The sequence below is a fragment of the Peromyscus leucopus genome, chromosome 1 (assembly GCF_004664715.2).
Source record: "Peromyscus leucopus breed LL Stock chromosome 1, UCI_PerLeu_2.1, whole genome shotgun sequence".
NCBI classification, from domain to species: domain Eukaryota; kingdom Metazoa; phylum Chordata; class Mammalia; order Rodentia; family Cricetidae; genus Peromyscus; species Peromyscus leucopus.
Window position 1 is genome coordinate 167,517,249 of NC_051063.1, and position 21,624 is coordinate 167,538,872.

A 21,624-nucleotide genomic window follows, 5' to 3' on the forward strand; every position below is an offset into this window, starting at 1 on the left:
TGCAGAAGTCCTCAGACAATGCCCATATGATGGGGCCTGGGAATTTAACCCCAAGTGCCTTGTGCTCAAGGACTGCTTTGTTGTTGGAATCATTTGGGTCTAAGCAGGCCCCTTCCCCACACACCGTGGGATCTGAATTCCCAGGTCCCACCACTCAGAAGCCCTTGGTCAAGGCCTGAGCATCTTTCTCCTGGGAAGTCAGTTCAGCTTCCATTGCACTTGTTTGCTTAAGCACTTGCTGGCACCAGCCGGTGGAGACACCTGAAGACAGCAGTGAATAGATGATGGGAAGCACAGTCCACTGTGCTGCTGTTCCCCGGAAAGATGCAGTGCAGGCAATTCTCAGGGGTCTAAAGCTAAAGATGAAAGGGGGGCAGAGTATGGAAGCTGGAGACATGGCTCAGTGGTTAAGAGCGCTGGCTACTCTTCCAGAGGTCCTGAGTTCAATTCCCAGCGCCCACATGGTGGATCACAACCGTATAATAGGATCTGATGCCCTCTTCTGGCATGTAGAGCACTTGTACATAAAATATAAGTAAAAAAAAAAAAAAAAATTAAAGACAGGGTAAACACACAAGCCTGTAATTCTAGCTACTCAGGAAACTGAGGAAGGAGGATTGGAAGTTTCAGGCCAGCCTAGGTAACTTAGTGAGACCCTGTCTCAAAATCTGGAAGGGCTGGGAGCATAGCTCTGTCACAGAGTGCTTGCCTGACAGGCGTGAGGAATGTTGACTCTTTAGCGCAGAAGGAGAGAGTGAGAGACAAAACAGGTGAGAAGCAGTGTTTGGGGGCCTCAGAGATGTATTCATTAAATTATATTCACTATTTAATATAAATAATATTTATATATCATTTAAGATATAAATTATATATTTAAAAGTAAATATATTTAAATATATAAATTTAATAATTTATATACTAGTAAGTGAATAATAACATTATTATTTCACATATTTTTATTTGTATGAGGGTAGGGTGGGTATGCACATGCCACACCACCTATGTGGTCAGAGGACAGACAGCATTTGGGGTCAGTTCTTCCTTCATGTGGATCAGAGAGATAAAACACAGGTCAAAGGCTTGGAGGCAGCGTCTCAGCAAGCGACCCAGCCAGCCAGAAGATGCTGCTTTAGATGGACTAATCTGGAAGGCCTCTGGGAAAGTGTGAGAGCTGAGCGTGGAATGAAGTGAGAGAGAACACTACAGGGATGGCCGAGTGTGCAGGCGGGGCCACCCCAGGTCACCCCTTTGCACTTGCTGCTCACCATGAGGTCTTCACCAGGGCCTTCTCGTGCTTCAGACCTTAGCGCAGACTTCGCCACCTCAGCATGGCCTCTGTTTCTGTGTATAAGGAGAAGTCCTAAACAGCTAAGAAGCCTTTCAGAAATTCCATAAAGTCTGCTTCCTGTGTGGCAGAGTTCTGGACACACTGTCTTGCCTTGTGGTTGAGTTGATGATGGATGCTGGGGACTGACTGAACACACTGCTTGTGAGTGAGGCAAAGCCAGATGTGGCTTTTTGTGGTTGTATTGTTTTTGAGAGAGGCTTGATGTAGCCCAGGCTGGACTCTTTCTTCTGATTGTCCTGCCTCTGCATCTGCAGTCAGTGCTGGGATTAGAGGCCTGCCCACTACGTCTACCCACGGCTCTTTTTCTACTGAACAATTACTGAGAAGGACTATAGCTGCCCCTGAAATTATTAGCTCTGAGTATTAACTTATTTACTGTGGTGTGTGTGTGTGTGTGTGTGTGTGTGTGTGTGTGTGTGAGAGAGAGAGAGAGAGAGAGAGAGAGAGAGAGAGAGAGAGAGAGGTGGGCTTCCTCCATTTAAGCAGCTTTACTCAGTGCTTGACTCCAAGACACTATGACCAGAGACTGAGCATCTGCACCTAAGTAATTTTATTTGCCTGGATCCTGGAACACTAAGGGGCCCCTGCCTCCCCCACCCCCCGGGGAGGTGGCTATATTCATCTGGGGTGGATAGCGGGCCCCTGGTGCCTGAAGACTCATTTCCTGCCCGTTTGCCCCTCACACCTTCCTGAGCCCAAACGGGAGGCCCAGCTGCGGCCCGGGGTGGGGGGTGGGGTGGGGGGGAGGGGCACGGCCGCCCGGCAGATGGCGACATTTACATACAGCTGGGAGACCCCTCGGAGGCCAGGCTCCTGGCCTGGCGTCTGGTGACGCTGGTGACGCTGGATTTGGGGAAGAGAGGCTTTGTTTTGAGGAGGTGAAAGACGCATGTATGCATACATGGGGCCTTCCACAAAGAATCCAGGATCTTCATTGTATTTACTCACAGCTACATCCAAAACACACACTTAGAGCCAGCTGGAGACACAGCACTCACAGGTTCATGAGGTCCGCCACTCACAGGACATAGGGTCCGGACAGGACCTCACATCATAATTACTTACACGGTAGAGAGGAATGCACACAGCCACATAGTCAAGTCACCTGTACGTCAATTCCCCCACTCGGGAACAGAGAATCTTAGAATTCTTTACAAGCTTGTATCCGTGTTAACTGTCCACACCCGTTGAGCTACCTAGCCCCCCGCCCCCCGAAAGTCGTTCATCTTCCAGCAGGCCTTCCCTGTAACACTCAGGCACACAGAGGCTCAGCTCCTGTCACTTTCAGATTGGCGCCCTCAATCACAATCAGGATGAACCCCATCAAGTCGCCCACATAGAGTTACTGTGTCCCTTTCCCCTCCGACCCTCTCCCCCTCGATCCCCAGGAGCCAGGAGGCTGGCTGAGGGGGCGGGGCGTCCCCTCAGATATAAGACTCCAGGATCCGCAGCTGCGACTCCCGAGGCTACCCCCCAATCTGTCCCCAAAAGCAATGGTCTCCCTGCAGGTGTCTTTGCTTCCTCAGACACTGATCCTGGCTCTTCTCCTTCCCCAGGTCAGACTCGGCGGGATACAGAAAGGAAAGGGGTAGATGGGGTCGGGCTGAGACCTAGAGGTCCTAGAGAGGTTTCGTGGGGCAGATAGATGCCTAGGTCCCCGAGATCCCCTAACCCTGTGGCCCTCTCCGTCCCAGGCACTGCCGGCCGGTGTCTTCGAGCTGCAGATTCTCTCTTTCGGGCCAGGACCAAGCCCCGGGGCCCCGCGGTCCCCCTGCAACGCCCGAGGCCCTTGCCGCCTCTTCTTCAGGGTCTGCCTGAAGCCAGGAGTCTCCCAGGAGGCCGCGGAGTCCCTGTGCGCCCTGGGCGCAGCGCTGAGCACGCATGGCCCCGTCTACACGGAGCAGCCCGGGGCGCCTGCTGCTGCCCTGCCGCTGCCCGACGGCCTCGTACGTGTGCCCTTCCGAGATGCCTGGCCGGTGAGCCCAACCCCCGACACCCAGATCTCCAACCTCCTTCTGTCCCCCAACTCCTGACACCCTCCCGTGCCCCACACCTTAACTACCCCGGGACCCACATTCCCAGATCCCTCAGCACCCCTCTTTGAGGATGTCTAAAAGTTCTCATCGTTTTGTGGTTGTTTGGTTGGTTATGTATGTATGTTTTTAGTTGGGGGAGGGGAGACACGCCTGTGCTACAGTGACATGTGGATGTCAGAGGACACTTTGTGCGAGTCATGTCAGTTCTGTGGGACCCAGGGATTGAACTCAGGTTTTCAGGCTTTCTGGCAAATGCGTTCACCCAGTGAATTATCTCCCCCACCCTGTGTTTTGTTTTTAGAGATGGGCCTGGCTGTCCTTAAGTTCACTCACTGTGTTTCTGAATCTGATCTTGAATTCCTGCTCCTCCTGCCTCCACCCCCACACCCCACCTCCTAAATTCTGGATTATAGGCATGCGATCAGCAAGCTGGGCTTGGGGGGGTGTCTTTGTCTTTATTCTAGTTCTCCTTGAACCCAGGGATTCTCCCAAGTGCTTTCTTGGGGTTCCCCAATCTCACTGGTTGGTACCCGCCTCTTCAGATCACCCTTAGAATCCTAGTGCCCATCCCTGAACCCTGCAGAGCTCAGAAAGGAGCAGGTCCATATTTGGAATTTAGATAAGTTTGGAGGCTTTACTTTTTCCATATTTAATTTCCTCACCTGTGAGGTGGGAACATCCTGCTACTTTCCTTTTGGATAGGGTCTTGCTAGGTACCCCAAATTGACCTCAAAATTGAAATCCTCCTACCTCAGCCTTCTGGGTGCTGGGACACAGGCTTGGGCAAACATATCTGGCGCACTGATTTCTTTTGAGGGACTCAATAGGTATCTGGAATGAGGCCAGAATGTTGCTGGCCCCCTGGCCTGCTCCTTCTGGGAATGTTCCCTTGCTCAGGCCCAGAACTGGCTTCCAGACTCCATGCTGCTTTCTGGCTTTCACTGAGAGGTGTCTCTGACCACTCTCCTTCTCCATCCAACCAGGGCACCTTCTCCCTCATCATTGAAACTTGGAGAGAGCAGCTGGGGGAGCGGGCTGGAGGTGAGTGTCTTCAGTCTCGGAACTTTGGTAGGCAAGGGCAATGTGGGGTTCAGGACAGACATGGGGCCTGTCTCTAAGGTGGAGCATTCATGGGACTGGGGGGGGGGCTATGATGTCATCAGAGCTCCTGTGATGTGGTGCTGGGTTGGCAGTTTGGGTATAGAAGAGTCAATTGTGGGAGCGCCTGTTGCTCTTGTGGAGGATGGCTTCAGTTCCCTGCACCCCTGTGGTGGCTCACGTCCATGACCCTAGTCCTGGAGGATCCTATGCTCGCTACCTGTACTTTTCAGTCCTCTGCCACCTACATGCATCCAGGTGAAACACTCCTACACACAAAAAAGGAAAAAGAAATGTATTTTAAAAGTCCCAATGGTAGCAATGGAGAGGCCTTGTTCTGGTACAGGTTGAGCATCTCTGATCCAAAAATGAGACACCCAAAGTGCTCAAAAATCCATTTATTTTATCTTTTGTAACGGAGCAGAACTCCCCATATGCTAGGCATAGACTCTACCTTTGATCCTTGCCCCCAGCCCCTCACTGGTAAATTCTAGGCACACTACGGCTGAGCTATCTCCTGGGCCCTGGTTTTGTATTTGAAACAATGTTTCCTGCAGCCCAGGCTGCCCTGGAAATGGCCATTTAACTGAAGTGGTCTTGAGTTTCTGGCCCTCCCCATCTGCCTCCCAAGCACTAAGATTACAGGGATTGCCCCCATTGTGCTGGGCTTAGATTTTAAGTCTTTTTTCTTGAAACAGGGTCTGGAATAATGTAGACAAGCTTTTAACTTGCGGTGTAGCCCAGGCTGTCCTGGAATTCACAATTCTCCTGCCTCAGCCTCCAGAGTGCTGATGTTATGAACATGAGCCGACACTTTGGGCTTCTCAGATTTCTAGATAAGGTTCCTCTATTGATAAGAGACGTTGGAACATCCATCTGCCCGACCTTTTGCTCTTTTTGAGGCTTCTGCTGGGACTACGGGCGTGAGAGGGGCCGCTACTACAGGAAGACCTTGCGGGGGCGCTACGACCTCACTACCTTGACCATAGATACTGATGTTACAAGATGTTACAACGTTTCCTATTTTAATATTAAAGCATTCTGGGGCAAATACAGGCATTGTTTGGTTTCTTAAACCTGTTATCGTGACATTAGATGAAGTGTGACATGCAGGTCCCTGGGTGCAGTAGGAGAAGGAGCAGGCAGGCTTACTAAGGAGGGCTTTTATCCTTCTCTCGATGACAGGGAGCTCCCAGGGCTAGGTAAGGAGGGGTGGGATGCCCTGGATCCCAGCGCCCTCCTTTCTCTCCGCAGGGCCCGCCTGGAACCTGCTAGCACGCGTGGCCGGCCGCAGACGCCTGGCGGCCGGGGGTCCGTGGGCCCGCGATGTGCAGCGCGCAGGCGCATGGGAGCTACACTTCTCCTACCGCGCGCGCTGCCAGCCGCCCGCTGTAGGGGCCGCCTGCGCGCGCCTGTGCCGCCCGCGCAGCGCCCCCCTCGCGGTGCGGCCCCGGGACTGCTCCCCTGTGCACCGTTGCCCCAGGAGTGCGAAGCCCCGCGTGAGTCCCTCTGTGTGGCCCGCTCTCCTCCCGCTCTTCTTGCTTAAGCGCGGATCCCAGTTCCCTCCCACACCCCATCGATCGCCTTCGGGGAACGGAGGGCCCTGGATCTCAGCCTGCTCTAGCATTCACATCATGTTCTCTCTGCCTTTCCTCTGCCTCCTGCAGCCATATGTCGAGAGGGCTGCAGCCCTGAGCACGGCTACTGTGAAGACCCGGATGAATGCCATTGCCTGGAGGGCTGGACCGGACCCCTCTGCACTGTCCCTGTCTCCGCCAGCAGCTGCCTGAACTCCAGGGGCCCAGGTCCTGGCAACACTGGATGCCTTTTACCTGGGCCTGGGCCCTGTGATGGGAACCCGTGTGCCAACGGGGGCAGTTGTAGAGTCAGTATCGCTTTCCACCACATCTTGATTACAACCGTGCGTGTTCGTGTACGTGCGTGTGTGTGCGCGCGCGTGTGTGCGCGTGTGTGCGTGCGTGCGTGCGTGTGCGTGTGTGTCTTTATCACTCTCTGCTTAGGTTTTTGAGACAGGGACTCCCGCTCGGCATAGAGCGGCCCGGCGGGCTGGACTGTGGGGCCAGCCTGTCTCTCTCTACTCCTTCAGCACTACTGGGATCACAGATGTGCACCTCCAAGCCCGTTTCATGTGGGTGCTGGGGATCCGACCTCAAGTCCTCATTTTTTTTCACAGAAATTATTTACCTCCTAATCATCTCCGCAGGCCCCTCTCCCAAGACAGGGTCTCACTGTGTAGCGTGGCTGGCCTGGAGCTCACTTTGTAGACCTGGCTGGTCTTGAACTCACAGAGATCTGTTTAGGCCTCATGAGCACCGGGATTAAAGGAGTGTGCTACCGCATCTGGCAAACCCACCCCACACGGATTTCTTTGAGATAGGTTCTAGCTATGTAACTCAGGCTGGCTCAGAACTCCTAATTCTCCTGCCTCAGCCACCTTGAGTGCTAGGATTACAGGTGCGTGTCATCATGGCTTACTTGATTAGGAGTTTTTATAGAGCACGCCCTCTCTGGGCTCTGTAACATTGCATCCTAGGAGGTTGCAGTCCCAGACAGGTAGCAGCTATCTGGGAAGCCTTCCTGGAGGTGTCCACCTGCATCTAAAGTAGGGATTAGGACATGGGAATGGTATTGAAGAGCAAAAAATTAAGTGGGCAGTGTCATAAGGCGTGTGGGTGGCAGTAACGGAGTCCTGTGGGACTGCTTTGAGTTGAAGGTTTGGGATCAGGGCACGCACGAAGGGTGGAGACAGCGGACAAAGCTTCCCGAGGACTGGTCCAAGAGGCAAGGAGAGGGCCGCGGAGGAGCAGGGCTGGGAAGAAGGATGCCCGGAGAGTAGACTCCAGCGGGATTTCTGATGCTGACAGTGTGGGTGAGACACTGAGACTCAAATTACAGCGCGCGAGAGAAGGGAGCTCAGTGAGCCTTCATGCTGGAGACAGCATGGCTGAGGAGTAAGAGACCGTGCCTAGAGTTTACCAATGAGGGGCTGGGGCGAGCATCAGCAGAGGAGGCCTGCCTAGAATCCTCCAATAAGGAGTTGGGGGTGTGGCTCAGAGATCGCGCGCTTGCCCAGAGTCCGCCAGTGAAGATTGGGGGTCTTGGCTCAGGAGTCAAGCACTTTCTTAACCTGTAAGAGGCCCGGGGTTTCCTCCCCTAACACACAAGGGAACTTTGTGGGGCAGCTGGGACTGTAGCTCGGTGGTTGATCACTTGCCTTGCACATGAAAGGTGCTGAGTTTGGTCTTCAAGTGAGGGGCAGGAAAGAAGCCTTCCTGGAGGTAGTGTGGTAGCTCCCTCTTGGAATCCAGCACTCGGGACACTGAGGATCCTGAGCTCCAGGCCATCCTGGGCTCCAAGGGGAGACCCTGTCTTTTAAAATTGTTTTCATGAGAGAAGTGGGCATAGAGTTTGTGTGTGTGTGTGTGTGTGTGTGTGTGTGTGTGAATGTGAGTGTGTGTATGTGTGTGTGTGTGAATGTGTGTGTATGTGTGTGTGTATGTGTGTGAATGTGTGTGTGTGAATGTGTGTGTGAGTGTGTGTATGTGTGTGTGTGTGTGAGTGTGTGTTTGTGTGTGTGAGTGTGTGTATGTGTGTGTGTGAGTGTGTGTATGTGTGTGTGAGTGTGTGTATGTGTGTGTGTGTGTGTGTGTGTGTATGGGTAGGCAGGCCAGGTAGGTGTCATGTGGTAGGCACAGGTGTGGTAGGAACAGCTTTCTGGGCTTCAGAGCCTCACCCAGTCTGGGATTCTGTGTGCAGAAAAGTCAGCATGGAGTGGATTGAAGGTCACGTGGGCGACACTCCTGGGGAAGCCCTGTACCCTGGGACTTGGGGCTGGACAAAGAGCCACAATGGTAAAGGAGAAGGAAGGATTTGGCTCCGAGGAGCCTCCTGCCCAAAGCCAGCTTGTCTCTGTTCAGGAAACCTCCGGCTCCTTCGAATGTACCTGTCCCCGGGGATTCTATGGGCTTCGATGTGAGGTGAGCGGGGTGACATGCGCAGATGGACCCTGCTTCAATGGCGGCCTGTGTGTTGGTGGCGAAGAACCTGACTCTGCCTATGTCTGTCATTGCCCGCCTGGTTTCCAAGGCTCCAACTGTGAGAAGAGGGTGGACCGCTGTAGCCCGCAGCCATGTCAGAATGGTGAGGAGGGGAAGCCACGGTGGCCAGGGGTAGGGATGTAAAGTTGGGGGGGGGTGGGAGTAGGGTTCCTGTGTGGCCTAAATCCTAGGGACATGACCCTCCTCCCTCTGCCTCCTCCATTCTTTGAAACAGGCAGAGGAGTCATCTCATAGGTATTTGTTGAGAATGTACTGCCTGTCAGGCCTTGATTTAGGCCCTGAGGATACAGCGGAGAGGGAAACCCAAGTCCCTGGCGATCTGGAGCTGATGTGATAGAGGGATGGATCAGGAGGGGCCCAGTGTGTCAGAGCAGACTGAGCCAGGGTGGAGAGAGATGAGGTCAGGCCTCGGACAGGAGCAGACCCTGGGGACCTGCTGGGAAGATGTTCTTTTCCCTTGAGTGAGATGGAGCCACAGAAAGTTCTAAGAGGGAGAACCCTGATTGACATATGTACTAAATGATTAGATGAGGTCACGCTGGGCAGAGTGGCCCATGCCTAGAAATCCAGCACGCTAGAAGAAGGCAAAAGCAGGAGCATCAGGAGTCCAAGGTCATCCTGGGCTATATAATGAGTTCCAGGCCAGCCTGGGCTGCATGGTCATCTCACAAAACCCAAAACCAAACGAAAGGTTAAATAAGACCATGGATGTAAAGAGTCTGGTAGATACAGTGATGCCTATATACTGTTACAGTTGAGTATGGTTGCACAGTTAATTCTAGCACTCTGGAGGCTGAGGCCAGACAATTATAGGCTAGCCCGAGCTAATACTGAGCGCCTGCCTCAAACCTGAAACCAAACCAGGCCATTGTTTCCTGTGGAATGAGTGACAGGCGGGACAGCACTAGACCCTGATCTTTTGCAAGTACCAGCAGTTGTCTTCTCTCAGGGGTTCCTCTTTCGCCCACTCAGAACTCGCCCGGGGCATCGGGGCTGTGGTGTGGGCCCAGGGCATCGGGGCTGGCTCTGGGCTGAACCAGAGGAAAGGTGAGAAAGCTTCCCGGAGGAAAGGGCGTATGAACAGAGAGAGGCCTGGACAAAAGATGGCGGTAGAGGGGAGAAGAGGAAGGAGAAAGAGAGGCCTCGGTAGGAGTGGTCCTGGGCAACCCTGCTCGATGGCCTGCACCCGTAGCCCCAGCATTTGGGAGGAGAACGCAGGAGGACTCTCTGTTTGAGGCTAGCTGCGTGCCAGTTCAAAATGTTTGTACAGCATGGGCGAGGGCCAGCTCACTCAACGACGTGGCTCTTGAGACCGGGAACTTTGAAAGTCTGGTCAAAGAGGCGGAGGAGCCGCAGGGGGCGGAGGGGCCGCGGGGGCGGGAGGGGCCGCGGGGGCGGGACGGGCCGGTGGAAGCTGACTCGGTTTCCCCGCAGGCGGCCTCTGCCTGGACCTGGGCCACGCCCTGCGCTGCCGCTGCCGCGGGGGCTTCGCGGGGCCGCGCTGCGAGCATCACCTGGACGACTGCGCAGGTCGCGCCTGTGCCAACGGCGGCACGTGCGTGGAGGGCGGCGGCGCGCGGCGCTGCTCGTGCGCGCTGGGGTTCGGCGGGCGCGACTGTCGGGAGCGCGCCGACCCCTGCGCCTCTCGCCCCTGCGCGCACGGAGGCCGCTGCTACGCCCACTTCTCCGGCCTTGTCTGCGCCTGCGCGCCCGGCTACATGGGCGTGAGATGCGAGTTCGCGGTGCGCCCCGAGGGCGCGGACGCGGTGCCCGCGGCCCCGCGGGGCCTGAGGCAGGCAGACCCACAGCGCTTCCTTCTGCCTCCCGCCTTGGGGCTGCTGGTGGCTGCGGGCTTGGCCGGCGCCGCGCTCTTGCTTATCCACGTCCGCCGCCGCGGCCCTGGCCGGGATAGTGGGACTCGTTTGCTGTCTGGGACCCGGGAGCCTTCGGTCCACACGCTGCCGGATGCACTCAACAATCTGAGGATACAAGACGGTGCTGGGGATGGCCCCAGGTGAGGCGGGGGGAACACCTTGTCACTATGGTCAATTTGATTGGCCTGATTCCTTGATGCATGTTCCCGATTGGATCCTCTTACCCCGGTGTCCCAGCCTTCGGATGGGGTCATTGCAGAATTCCTCCTGGCCAACCTGTGGTTCCCCTCTTTGATGGGTGCGGGAAAACAACTCATGGGGTCTGAATTGTCCCCGTTTTCTCTCCTCCCACAGTTCGGCTGACTGGAATCACCCTGAAGACGGAGACTCTCGGTCCATTTATGTCATACCGGCCCCTTCCATTTATGCTCGAGAGGTAGTTGAGTCCCAGGTTCTCATGCTCCAGGCCTTGGGCACTTGGCTCCGAGGCAGCCCCCGGTCCCATGCCTTTCCTAATGCTTCTTTCTCATTTCTTCTTTTTTTCCAGGCATAATCCTCCTGCCCCTTCTCTATCATCGCCTGGAGATGGAGTCCGAATGTTTTTGTTTGCTTTGTGGTGCCCAATCTCTGCCACCGCCATCCCCCACCACACTGCCTGGAGGCTGGGAAGTGTGTTTGGGAGAATTTTGATGTTGGAAGTTGTACATAATGCTTATTTATAACCTAACTTTTCTCATCTCCTCAGACATCTATCTATAAAGAAAGGCTTTTATTTTGATCAACTACATCAGGCTGAGAACTTTGTTTTTGATGTTGGAACTAAGGAAGAGAGATGTCCCATAAGGAGAATAATAGAATTTGTTTCTTGTTTTGGTTTTCTGCAGACAGAGTTTCTCTGTGTAGCCCTGGCTGTTCTGGAACTCACTCTGTAGACCAGGCTGGCCTCGAACTCAGAGATCCATCTGCCTCTGCCTCCCAGGTGCTGGGATTAAAGGTGTGTGACACCATGTTGGGTGATATTTTGTTTTGTTTTGTTTTTAAATTGAGGCAAGATGCTATGGCTTGGAACTCATAATGTAAATCAGTAGTTCTCAACATATGGGTCAAGACCCCCCCCTTTAGGGGTCAAACTGTCCTTTCAGGGTCACACATCAGATATTTACATTACCATTCATAACAGTTGCAAAATTACAATTACAAATTAGCAACCAAGTAATTTTATGGTCAGGGTCACCACAACACGAGGAACTGTCCTAAAGGGTCGCAGCATTAGGGAGGTTAAGAACCACTGAATTGTAAACCAAGCTAGCATCAAATCTGCAGCACCTTCCTGGCTTCTGCTTCTAGCATACTGGGAATCACAGACACGCACCACCACTCTGGGCTGGGCTTGATCCTTTGATAGAAAGGTTCCTCGAAAGTGAGGGCTCATGGTTATGCTGTGGCACAGGGGAAGCATATGGATTAAAATCAGCCAAGGAAGTCTGGTGTGGTGTCATAGGCTCTAATCCCAACACTTGGAAAGCAGAGGCAAGTAGATCTCTGTGTTTTCAAGGCCTCGCTGGTCATAGCAATTTCCAGGCCAACCAGAGTTATATAGTGAGACCCTATTTAGGAAAAAGAAAAAAAAAAGTGGGTAGGAGGATTGTAAGCCCAGCCTAGGCTATATAGCAAGACTATTTCCCAAAGACAACAGAAAGCAAACCAAAACAAGAAATAAATTTAAAACTCAGCCAATTAGAAGACAGGTGTGGGCCAGGGTCCAGCTAAGTTCCTAGCACAAACATCTGGGTGTCCTTGCTGGTGGAGCCACGGACTGCAGTGACTTCTGGAAGCATGGTATGATAATGGACATGGAATACTGCAGACCAGGAAGCATGCCTGCATCCCAGAGCCCAGAGTTTCCATGGGATCTTGGTCAGGCAGACATAGTTAATCGCCCTTCCAAGGCTGAGCTAAGAGTGTGGTCCAAGCTATCATCATCCAGATTATTATTATAGACTTTCTGGTACATGCCCCCCCAACCCCCACTTACCAGGAGCTATGTTCCCTGGCTTAGAAATACTCCCCAAAAGGGGCTGGAGAGATGGCTCAGTGGTTAAGAGCACCCAGCAACCACAAGGTGGCTCACAACCACCTGTAATGAGATCTGGTGCCATCTTCTGGCCTGTAGGTACACATGCAGGTGGAATACTGTATACATAATAAATAAATAATAAATCAAAAAAAAAAAAAAAAAGAGAAAGAAATACTCCCCAAAAGCCAAGGATGAAGACTGACATCTCTTAGGGTATCAACAGGGTCATATGTATCCTGAAATTTTTTTATATGTACCTGAAAGTGACCTTGAACTTTTGATCCATCTCCTGAGGGCTGAGACTACAGTCCAGTGTCACCATACACAGCACTAGAGCTTGAACCCCAGGGCATTGTGAATGCTATGAAAACTCTCTACCAACTGGCCACATCCCCTATTAAAACGTCCTGGATCCTCATGGCTTCAGAGTGAAGCCTGTCTGTCTTGCATGGTCACTGTACCTGGCTCCAATCCTTGTCGGTTTTGGTTTTTGCCTACACCAGCTCCCAAACCTGTCCCATTTCCTGGTGTAAGCTGCTGTGGAATATTTATTAGAAGATGTGTTACATTCCTTTATGCTGTGGAATATTTGTTTAACATGCAAAGATGTGTTGCATTCTTTTTTTTTTTTTTTTTTCTTCCCCAAGACAGGGTTTCTCTGTGCAGTTTTGGTGCCTGTCCTGGATCTCGCTCTGTAGCCCAGGCTGGCCTCGAACTCACAGAGATCCGCCTGCCTGTGCCTCCCGAGTGCTGGGATTAAAGGCGTGGGCCACCACTGCCTGGCTGTGTTGCATTCTTTTATGTTGCATTTGTTTAACTCGGAAACTGTGTTACTATGTCTGTCTAAAACACCTGATTCGTCTAGTAAAGAGCTGAACGGCCCAAAGCAGGAGCTGGATAGACAGGGCTTCCAGGCACAGAGAATAAATAGGAGGAAAACTCTAGAGAAGAGGGAGAGTGCGAAAAGGGGCGAGGAGGGCGCCAGGGGCCAGCCACCCAGTCACACTGCTGGCCAAGGAGTAAGAAGGAAAAAAAGATACATAAACAGGTAAAAAAGCCCAGAGGCAAAATGTAGTTAAAGAGAAACGGAATAATTTAAGTTAGAAAAGCTGGCTAGAAACAAGCCAAGCCAAGGCTGGGCCTTCATAGGTAAGAATAAGTCCCTGTGTATTTATCTGGGAGCTCGGGGCAGGTCCCCAAAGAGTAAAAAAAGCTTTCCCTTTTTATCTCACCAACTCAGGTTCCACAAGCATTTATTGATCCAGGTCTTGTTCTAGGAGCTGGGGATACAGCATGAGACAGGTTCTCCCTTCGACAGCTTTCGGGGACCCTTTTCAGAGTGGTGAAACCACAGGACCCGGGCACCCACGGTTTGGTCTGGTGTGAGAACCGTGGCGGCTCCTGGTTCTGTGTAAATTACACTGTTTGTGTGGGTTGTCGCTATTTTTCTCCGGATCTGGTAGCTGTACCTTATTCTCCGAGGTCCTCTCTTATCCTGCAGACCCGTGCCTTCTCTCGGGGATCATAAGGTGTTCTTGCCTGCTCTGGCGGCTTTAGGCTGTCACTCTCTGATCCGGGGTGTGGCCTCCTCCCAATGGCAGGAAGCAGGGCAGGCAGAGATGCTGCGTGCCGGGAACCCCCAGCGCAAAGGGAACACTAAATTATCGCAGCCCTCTGAGCGCGGGGGTGTCAGCGGTGGGGGTGGGAAGCTCCCAGCAGGGTCTGCTTCCTGTGTTGGGGATGGGGAGGGGGCCGGGGCGGGGTCTATCGGACAGATCTGGGGGCAGCACCGCCTCCTAGGCCTAGAGCCGCGGTGTAATCTGACTGGAACCCCGTGTGTAACAGTGCCTGTTTGTGGTGGCTTCCGTTTTAGAACCCTGGGGAGCGAATTCTATCCCTGCCCAAGGAGCAGGGCAAGACAGGACGCTCAGTCTGGGGTACCCGGGTCTCACTTGGTCACCATGAGTAATCAGGCGCGGACCCCCGCTCCCTCCCCGGCCCAGCCAAACACTCCATCCCCGACACCAGCTCCCATCCGAACCACGACCCCCGTCAGAACAGTCCCGGCTCACAACCCGACTCCGGTCCGAACTTCCACCCGGGGCCCGGTCTCGACCCCGGCCCACAACCAGACTCCGGCCCAAACCTCCACCCCGGTCCGGGCTCCTGCCCAGGTCCCGACCTCTCCTGCAGTCCGGTCCCCAACCCCAGCCCCAGCTCCAGCCCCACCCCCAGCCCCAGCTCCGCCCCCAACCCCAGCCCGGACCCCAGCACCGGTGCGGACTCCAGCACCAGTCCGGGCCCCAGCACCAGTGCGGACTCCAGCACCAGTCCGGGCCCCAGCACCAGTGCGGACCCCAGCACCAGTCCGGGCCCCAGCACTAGTGCGGACCCCAGCACCAGTCCGGCCCCCGAAACTAGCCCGAGTCTTTCCCGCGATCCCTCCGGCGGAGTCCTTGCCGAGCTCGGCCTCACCCGGGGCTCAGCCCTCTTCTTCCAGGCGTGCTAGCTCTGTCTCAAAGGATCCCATGCTCGCTCAAAAGCAGGAACCTTCGACCCACAGACTAGCGGAGGCCATCCAGGGTCCCCTTCCGGTGCTCACTGCCGCGGCCTCAAAGACACTGGCCTCCGTCCGGGACTCCACCACTCAGTTAGACTCCTTGGCTTCCAATGCCGTGGCCTCCAGTGCACTGGGCCCCCCTCCGGACGCCATCCCTGTACTGGAGTTCTTCGCCACCCAGCTAAGGGAGGCCCCTGCTCTGGGTCAGCTCCCCCCACTTTCCCCATCACCCAGCTTCGTCTGCACCAAGGAGGTCGCCTCGACCAGCGAGAACGTCCCACCGGCCAACAGAACTTTGATTCGTGTGATATACTGGTGAGGGGCTCCCCCCACCCGTGAAAGCTGAACCTGGCAGGTGCTGGGGCTCCGGGCATGTGTCTGCAGGCCCAGGTGCGCCCTAGGCAGGGAGGCAGATCCATTTGTCTGTCCCTTTGAGGTTAGAAAGCTTTGTTGAGTTCCCCACCCTGGCTCTCAGCTTCTTTCAATCACTCCCACATAACTCCCGTGATTTCTGACTTTGATCTTAACTCACTCATTCTTTCACTCTCTTTTGCATGTTTACTGGCTTTGTGCTTCATCCATTCACTCCTATTCCTTCAAACATTTGTATGAGTGACTCTGAGCTGCGTTCACTCTCTTAGGACCATTCATTGATGGACATTTCCCACCTGGCAGTCAGAATAATTCATTGATCTGCATGAGTCCTGCCTCTCGACTTCATGCATGCATTTACACTTACTCGTTCATTCATTCATTCCTATGATTGGTAGTAGCGGTGAGCTTCATTCATCCCCTTCATTCGTTCAACATTTGCATGATTGCTGGCTCTAAACCGCATTCTCATTGATCCATTCAGCCATCCATTTTCATTCATTGATCCATCCATTCATTCTCATTCATATGATTCATCTGTTGATTCCTAGGACTGGGAATCCACTCCCCTTCCTCCCTGCGCTCCACTCCGAGGGTCTTGACTGGTCCACTGGTGCTGGAGATGGTCTGCTGAGCTGGCCAGGCAATAGCGGGGCAGCTAGGAAACAGCTGGGGGCTGGATGCAGCTCTCAGGTGCTGCCTCTGGCTTAAGCAGTGACCTGGAACTGGGCTGAACAGGACCGGGTCAGGGCTGTCTTCCCCATGCCTGCTCTGGAGGACTCTGTGTCCATGTCTCAGGCTGGCTCTTCCTTCTCTGGCTATCCCAGGCCACCCTTCCCACCCCATGGCGTCTCTTTCTCCTCTTTCCAAGCTTAGCTCCCTCCTGCTCTCTCCCTTCTCTTCCCATTTCTTCTTTCTCCTTCCTCCACCTCCTCTTCTCAGACAAGGTCTCTATGTAGCCCAGGCTGGCTTTGAATCCAGAGATCCTCCCACCTCCGCCTCCCAAGTGCTCAGATTAAAGTATGCACTACCACACCTGACTCAACAGCTATTTAAAAAAAAAAAGAAAAAACTTATCAGGTGCACCAGGCACAGAGCAGTGAGGAGGACGGAGACGCCTGCCCTCGTGACTCTGACATGCTAGTGTGGAGGGCAGGCAATAAAGTCACCGCTAGGATGCACAGGAAGGCGTCTGGGAGAGTCATGGTTTCCACCGGGAGAGTCAAGAAGGCCTCAATGAGAAAGAGACCTGAAGGAAGGGATGAGCCATGCACATCCTGGGGAAGAGCATTCTGCAGCTTCCTACCAGTACAAAGGCCTGAGGAACTGCCCGCCTTAGCGTGTGTGCTATTGGGAGACCAATGAGAAGGGTTCTGTGGCTGGACAGGTGGGGATAAGGGATAAAGGATGGGTACAGTTTTGTAGCCACTCAGGGACTGTGAGGAGGATGGTGGTTTTTCCCCTGAGGTGGTACCATGGGTGAGGGGTGCTCCAAGCACGGCAGGGATGGTGTCTGACTCAGGCTCACTGCCTCTGTGATGTCTCTCTTATCTCTCCCCCTCTCCCCCTCTTCCCTCTGCTTCCAGTGGCCTCTGAAGCTATGGCCTTCGGGTGAGTCGTTTCTTCTTCAGAATATAAGGGAGCCTATGATGTGAAGACTGGAAGGGGGTCCCTGTTTCCTCTCCTGTGACCCCATGACTCCATCTCTTCCCTCTCAGTACATCCTTCTGAGAAAGACCCTGGAGCATCAATTTCCAAACCTTCTGGAGTTTGTAAGTGTGCTGGTACCCTGGGGAAGCGTGGTCAGGGTTCCCAGACCCCTGAGGGTTTGGAGGAGTGCTCTCAGCCTCCTCCACCCACACCATTGCCTTGCCAGGAGGAGGAAAAGGCTTCCCAAGCATCAGGAGAGTTTGAAGTGTTTGTGAACGGGAAGCTGGTTCATTCCAAGAAGGTGATTCTGGGCAAGAGGGCTGAACAGGACGAGAGGGGAGGGCCGGGGTACCGGGAAGTTGGAATCATGTCTGGACTCTTTCTTCTCCGTACCTAGAAAGGTGATGGGTTTGTGGATGAGTCCAGTCTGAAGAAACTGATGGGTGTTATCGATGAGGAGACCAAGAAAAGGTAGCAGCAGTAGTGGAGCTGGAGATGAGTGAGGAGAGGAGCGCAAGGCCAGGAGCCGGTGTGAACGTAAGTGAGGGCGGCCGTGATGGCGGCGGGGGCGGGGCGGGGCGGGGCGGGCAGCCTTCGCCAGCTCAGCCGACCCTCAGCCTTAGACCACGGCACATCACAGCTTTCATTTTCATTTTACATTGGGGTGCACATGAATGTCAAGGCATGTATGTGGGAGTCAGTTCTCTTCATCCACAGTGTGGCTTCTGGGGATTGAACTCAGGTCACTCAGACTTGGCAACAAGCACCTTTCTCACTGAGCATTATTGCCGCCCCCTCCCCTTTTGAGACAGTCTTACTGTATAGCCCAGGCTGGCCTAGAAGCCATCGTGTAGTTCAGGCTGCCTTTGAACTCCCAGCCATCCTCTTGCCTCAGCCTCTTAAGTGTTGGGGTTACAGGTCTGAGCCCCCACTTCCGGCCCTTCAACTCTTCACACATACTTTTTTTTTTTGAGACAGGGTATCATCTAGCTCAGGATGGCCTCAAATGTTATGAAGCTACTGATCCACGTGCCTCCACCTCCCGGTTGCTGGGGATTACAGGTGTGCCCACCATTCCCAGTTTATTAGGTTGGGGAGTGAAGCCAGAGTCTGTGCGTGCTAGGCAAGCATTCTGCCAACTGAAGCACACACACACACACACACACACACACACACACACACACACACACCCCGGCCTCATCCCTGCAGTCTCCCTGCAGTGCTGAGGTCGGACCTGGGCCTCACCCCTGTGAGGCGAGGACTGCGCCACGGAGCTGCGGCCATAGCCTTTCTTCCTTTCTTATTTTGAGATAGGTTCCTCCCAAAATGACCCAGGCTAACCTTGGGTTTGCAATCCTCCGGCCGCGGTTTTCCATTAGTTTGGATGACAGGTCAGCAACACTAAGCCTGGCTTGTCAATGGGATCATTGAGATAGTTCCAGGAGAGGACTCCTAGAGTGATGGGTAAGACAGGGCTGTCACTAGGGCCCTGTGGTTATCAGAAGAGCTTAAGAATGTTGTCTTATCTTCTGATTGTAGAGCGGTGCACTCGCTTTTAAAATTTATGATGGCTGTGATAGCCACAGCACTCAGGAGGCTGAGGCAGGAGGATTGAGGCCGTCATGGACTGCACAGACAGAGACGCCCTGTCTCAAACAACAAGATGTAACCAAAGCTAAAGCATTAGAAATCCAGTTTTTAGTTACCCAGCCACATGTCAACTGCTCAACAGCAGCATGGGGCTAGAGTATTAGGTTAGGGTTAGGTTAATCTGTGTTGGATTGTAGATACAGAGCACAAAATCAATCCAGAGCTTCTAATTCTATTAGTAGCATTATTCTAAGATATTAAAAGATGTCTGCAATAATTTACATACCCTTTATGCTTGGATTTTCTTCTTGGATTTGCAAGGGATGGACTCCAGGAATTTGGCTTCATAAGCAGTTGCTCTGCCACTAAGCCACACCCCTAGCCCCTCACTGGGGGACTCTAGGCAGGGGCTCTACCACTGAGCCACACCCCAGCCCCTCACTGGGGCATTCTAGGCAGGGGCTCTACCACTGAGCCACACCCCAGCCCCTCACTGGGGGATTCTAGGCAGGGGCTCTACCACTGAGCCACACCCCAGCCCCTCACTGGGGGATTCCAGGCAGGGCTCTACCACTGAGCCACACCCCAGCCCCTCACTGGGGGATTCCAGGCAGGGGCTCTACCACTGAGCCACACCCCAGCCCCTCACTGGGGGATTCTAGGCAGGGGCTCTACCACTGAGCCACACCCCAGCCCCTCACTGGGGGATTCCAGGCAGGTGCTTCTCTGGTGCATCCTAAGAAAGCACTCTACTTCTGAGCCTGATATTCAAAGTTTTTGTCTCTAAACTCTGGGAGCTAATAAGTACTTCAGGTTGGCCTAAAACTCAGGATTATCTTGCTCTAGCCTCCTACATGCTGGGACTACAGGTGTGGGCTGCCACCTGGCTCTAAAAGACAAGTTTTAAAAATGGGAATATGAGGCCGTTATGACACCTGAAAAAAGATTGAATTGTACCAGGCTTTTTTTTTTTTGGGCCACCAACTGGCTCCCAAATCATGACAAAGAGACTTATTATTAGTTTTGAATGTTCGGCCTCACTTAGGCTCCTTTCTGGCTAGCTCTTTTAACTTAAATTAAGTTTTTCTTGATCTATCTTTGCCTCGGGGTTATTCCCTTTCTTACTTCTGTATATCTTCCTTCCACTGCTTCTGGTGTCTGCTGGTTGGTGGCTGCCGGGCCTCTGGCCCTGGGGCTCTCTCGTTCTTTCCTCTTCCTTTTCTTGTTCCTCTCCTGAGCCTATTTGTTCTTTCTGCCCCCCAGCCCTGCCCATCCTTTCTCTGCCTAGCTATTGGCTGTTCAACTTTTTGTTAGACCAATCAGGTGCCTTAGGCAGGCAAGGTGAAACAAATGCAACATCTCTACATAGTTAAACACATACTACAAATAAACAAAGCACAGAAGTAACACACCTTCACACAGCTAAAGTAATAATATTCTGCAGCATAAACAAATGTAACACATCTTTGCCCAGTTAAAACAACATTCTACAACACTTTCTACCATCTAATATCCAGTCAAGGGTCTCAAGGTTTTGTTTTTTTTTTACAGCTGGGCATGGTGGCTCAAGTTTGTAATCCCAGCAGTGGGTAAACTGAGGCAGAAGGAGGGTCACTAGGAGTTTGAGGCCAACATGGGCTCCAAGAGAGTTCCATAGAGCATTTCTCAAGAAACCATAAAGGGGAAGGACTAAGGAGTTGGCTTAGTGAGTAAGAGCACTGCCTGGGAAAGCAAGGGGTCTGAGTTCAGCTCCCCAGCACTCAGGTATCAAGCTGGCCATGGCCGCGTGTTTCTGTAGCGCCGGTCTTTGGGGCAGAGACATTGTGGATCCCAGGATCTCACTCCCCAGCCATTCAAGCTGAAACCATGAGCTTGGGATCCTGTGTCAAAAGTAAGAGGTGGGGCTGGGAGATGGCTCAGGGGCTAAGAGCACTGTGTTATCTTGCAAAGGATCCAGTTTGTTCCCCACATGACGGCTCACAACATCTGTAACTCCAGTTCCAGGGAACCTGACATGCACAGGGTACACAGACACACGTGCCAGCGAACACTCACTCATATGTATAAAACAAAAAGAAGTAAATCTTAACAAAAATAAGGTGGAGCGAGATAAAAGATATTTGACATTTGCCTCTGGTCTCTACATGTATGTGCACAGGCACACAACACATCCATCCATCCATACAACTACATATGTACCACACACGCCAACCACAAAAGGGCTTAGGATATAGCACACTGGTAGTGCATGCTTGTGATTCCAGTGCTTGGGAGGTGGAGGCAGGAGGTTCAGGGACTTGAGTTCATCCTTGGCTATATACATATATATGCTATGTATGGAATATGTACACACACACACACACACACACACACACACACACACGGACTGCCTTAGAACACTAAGCTCTACAGAATCACTAATATCCGCATGGGGAACTGTTCATGTTTTGTTTCTCTCCCTGCCTCAGGAACCTCAGCAGAATGAAGAGAAGAGCTGAAATACTGCCAAACCAGGCCCTTTTCTGATGGTGGCTGGGGCTCCGGTGGGGTTGGGGAAAGTAAAGAAAGTGTAACCTGTTTCCCTGTGTTGGCCTCTGGCAGGGTCCGCTGTCACCACGCTCACACCTGAGGTCTGCGGCAGCCACCCGCTACGTGCTCTCAGCATCTGGTCCACAGCCGAGTGTGGGAGGAAATCACTCTATCCTTAAAGACTCACATGCTAAAGGCTTGGACCCAGGCTGGGCTGCTTTGGGGAGGTGGTGGAGACATTGGGAGATGAGGCCTAGTGGGTGGAAGCTAGGTCATTGGATGGGTGTTCCAGAAGGGGATATTGGGGGAATCAGGACCCCAGACCTTTCCTCTCTTACCACGAGGTGAGCTACGATGCACCATGTCACCACAGGGTCAAGGCAAAGGGCCATGCTATGGACTGAGGCCTTT

At 53.1% G+C, this 21,624-nt stretch overlaps 2 protein-coding genes across 3 annotated transcripts; both read left to right on the plus strand.

Moving 5' to 3' along the window:
* Positions 1 to 2,466: 2,466 nt before the first annotated feature.
* Positions 2,467 to 11,217, plus strand: Dll3 (delta like canonical Notch ligand 3). The gene is given in 10 exon segments (XM_028859149.2): positions 2,467 to 2,904; positions 3,043 to 3,324; positions 4,368 to 4,425; positions 5,737 to 5,915; positions 5,918 to 5,981; positions 6,150 to 6,367; positions 8,421 to 8,643; positions 9,996 to 10,575; positions 10,790 to 10,871; positions 10,983 to 11,217. Coding segments are annotated over 10 exon segments (1,755 nt in total). The 5' UTR covers positions 2,467 to 2,841; the 3' UTR covers positions 10,989 to 11,217.
* Positions 11,218 to 13,604: 2,387 nt separating this feature from the next.
* Selenov (selenoprotein V) lies at positions 13,605 to 21,263 on the plus strand. Of its 2 annotated transcripts, none has more exons than XM_037200914.1 (6): positions 13,605 to 15,387; positions 17,031 to 17,055; positions 17,163 to 17,216; positions 17,321 to 17,395; positions 17,492 to 17,635; positions 21,153 to 21,263. In XM_037200914.1, the coding sequence occupies exons 1-5, from the start codon at positions 14,132 to 14,134 to the stop codon at positions 17,567 to 17,569; spliced, it is 1,488 nt and encodes a 495-aa protein (XP_037056809.1). In that variant the 5' UTR covers positions 13,605 to 14,131; the 3' UTR covers positions 17,570 to 17,635; positions 21,153 to 21,263. The 2 variants fall into 2 exon arrangements, with proteins under 2 accessions (XP_037056809.1, XP_037056805.1); XM_037200910.1 differs by having other exon boundaries at positions 17,492 to 17,631.
* The last annotated feature ends 361 nt before the right edge of the window (positions 21,264 to 21,624 follow it).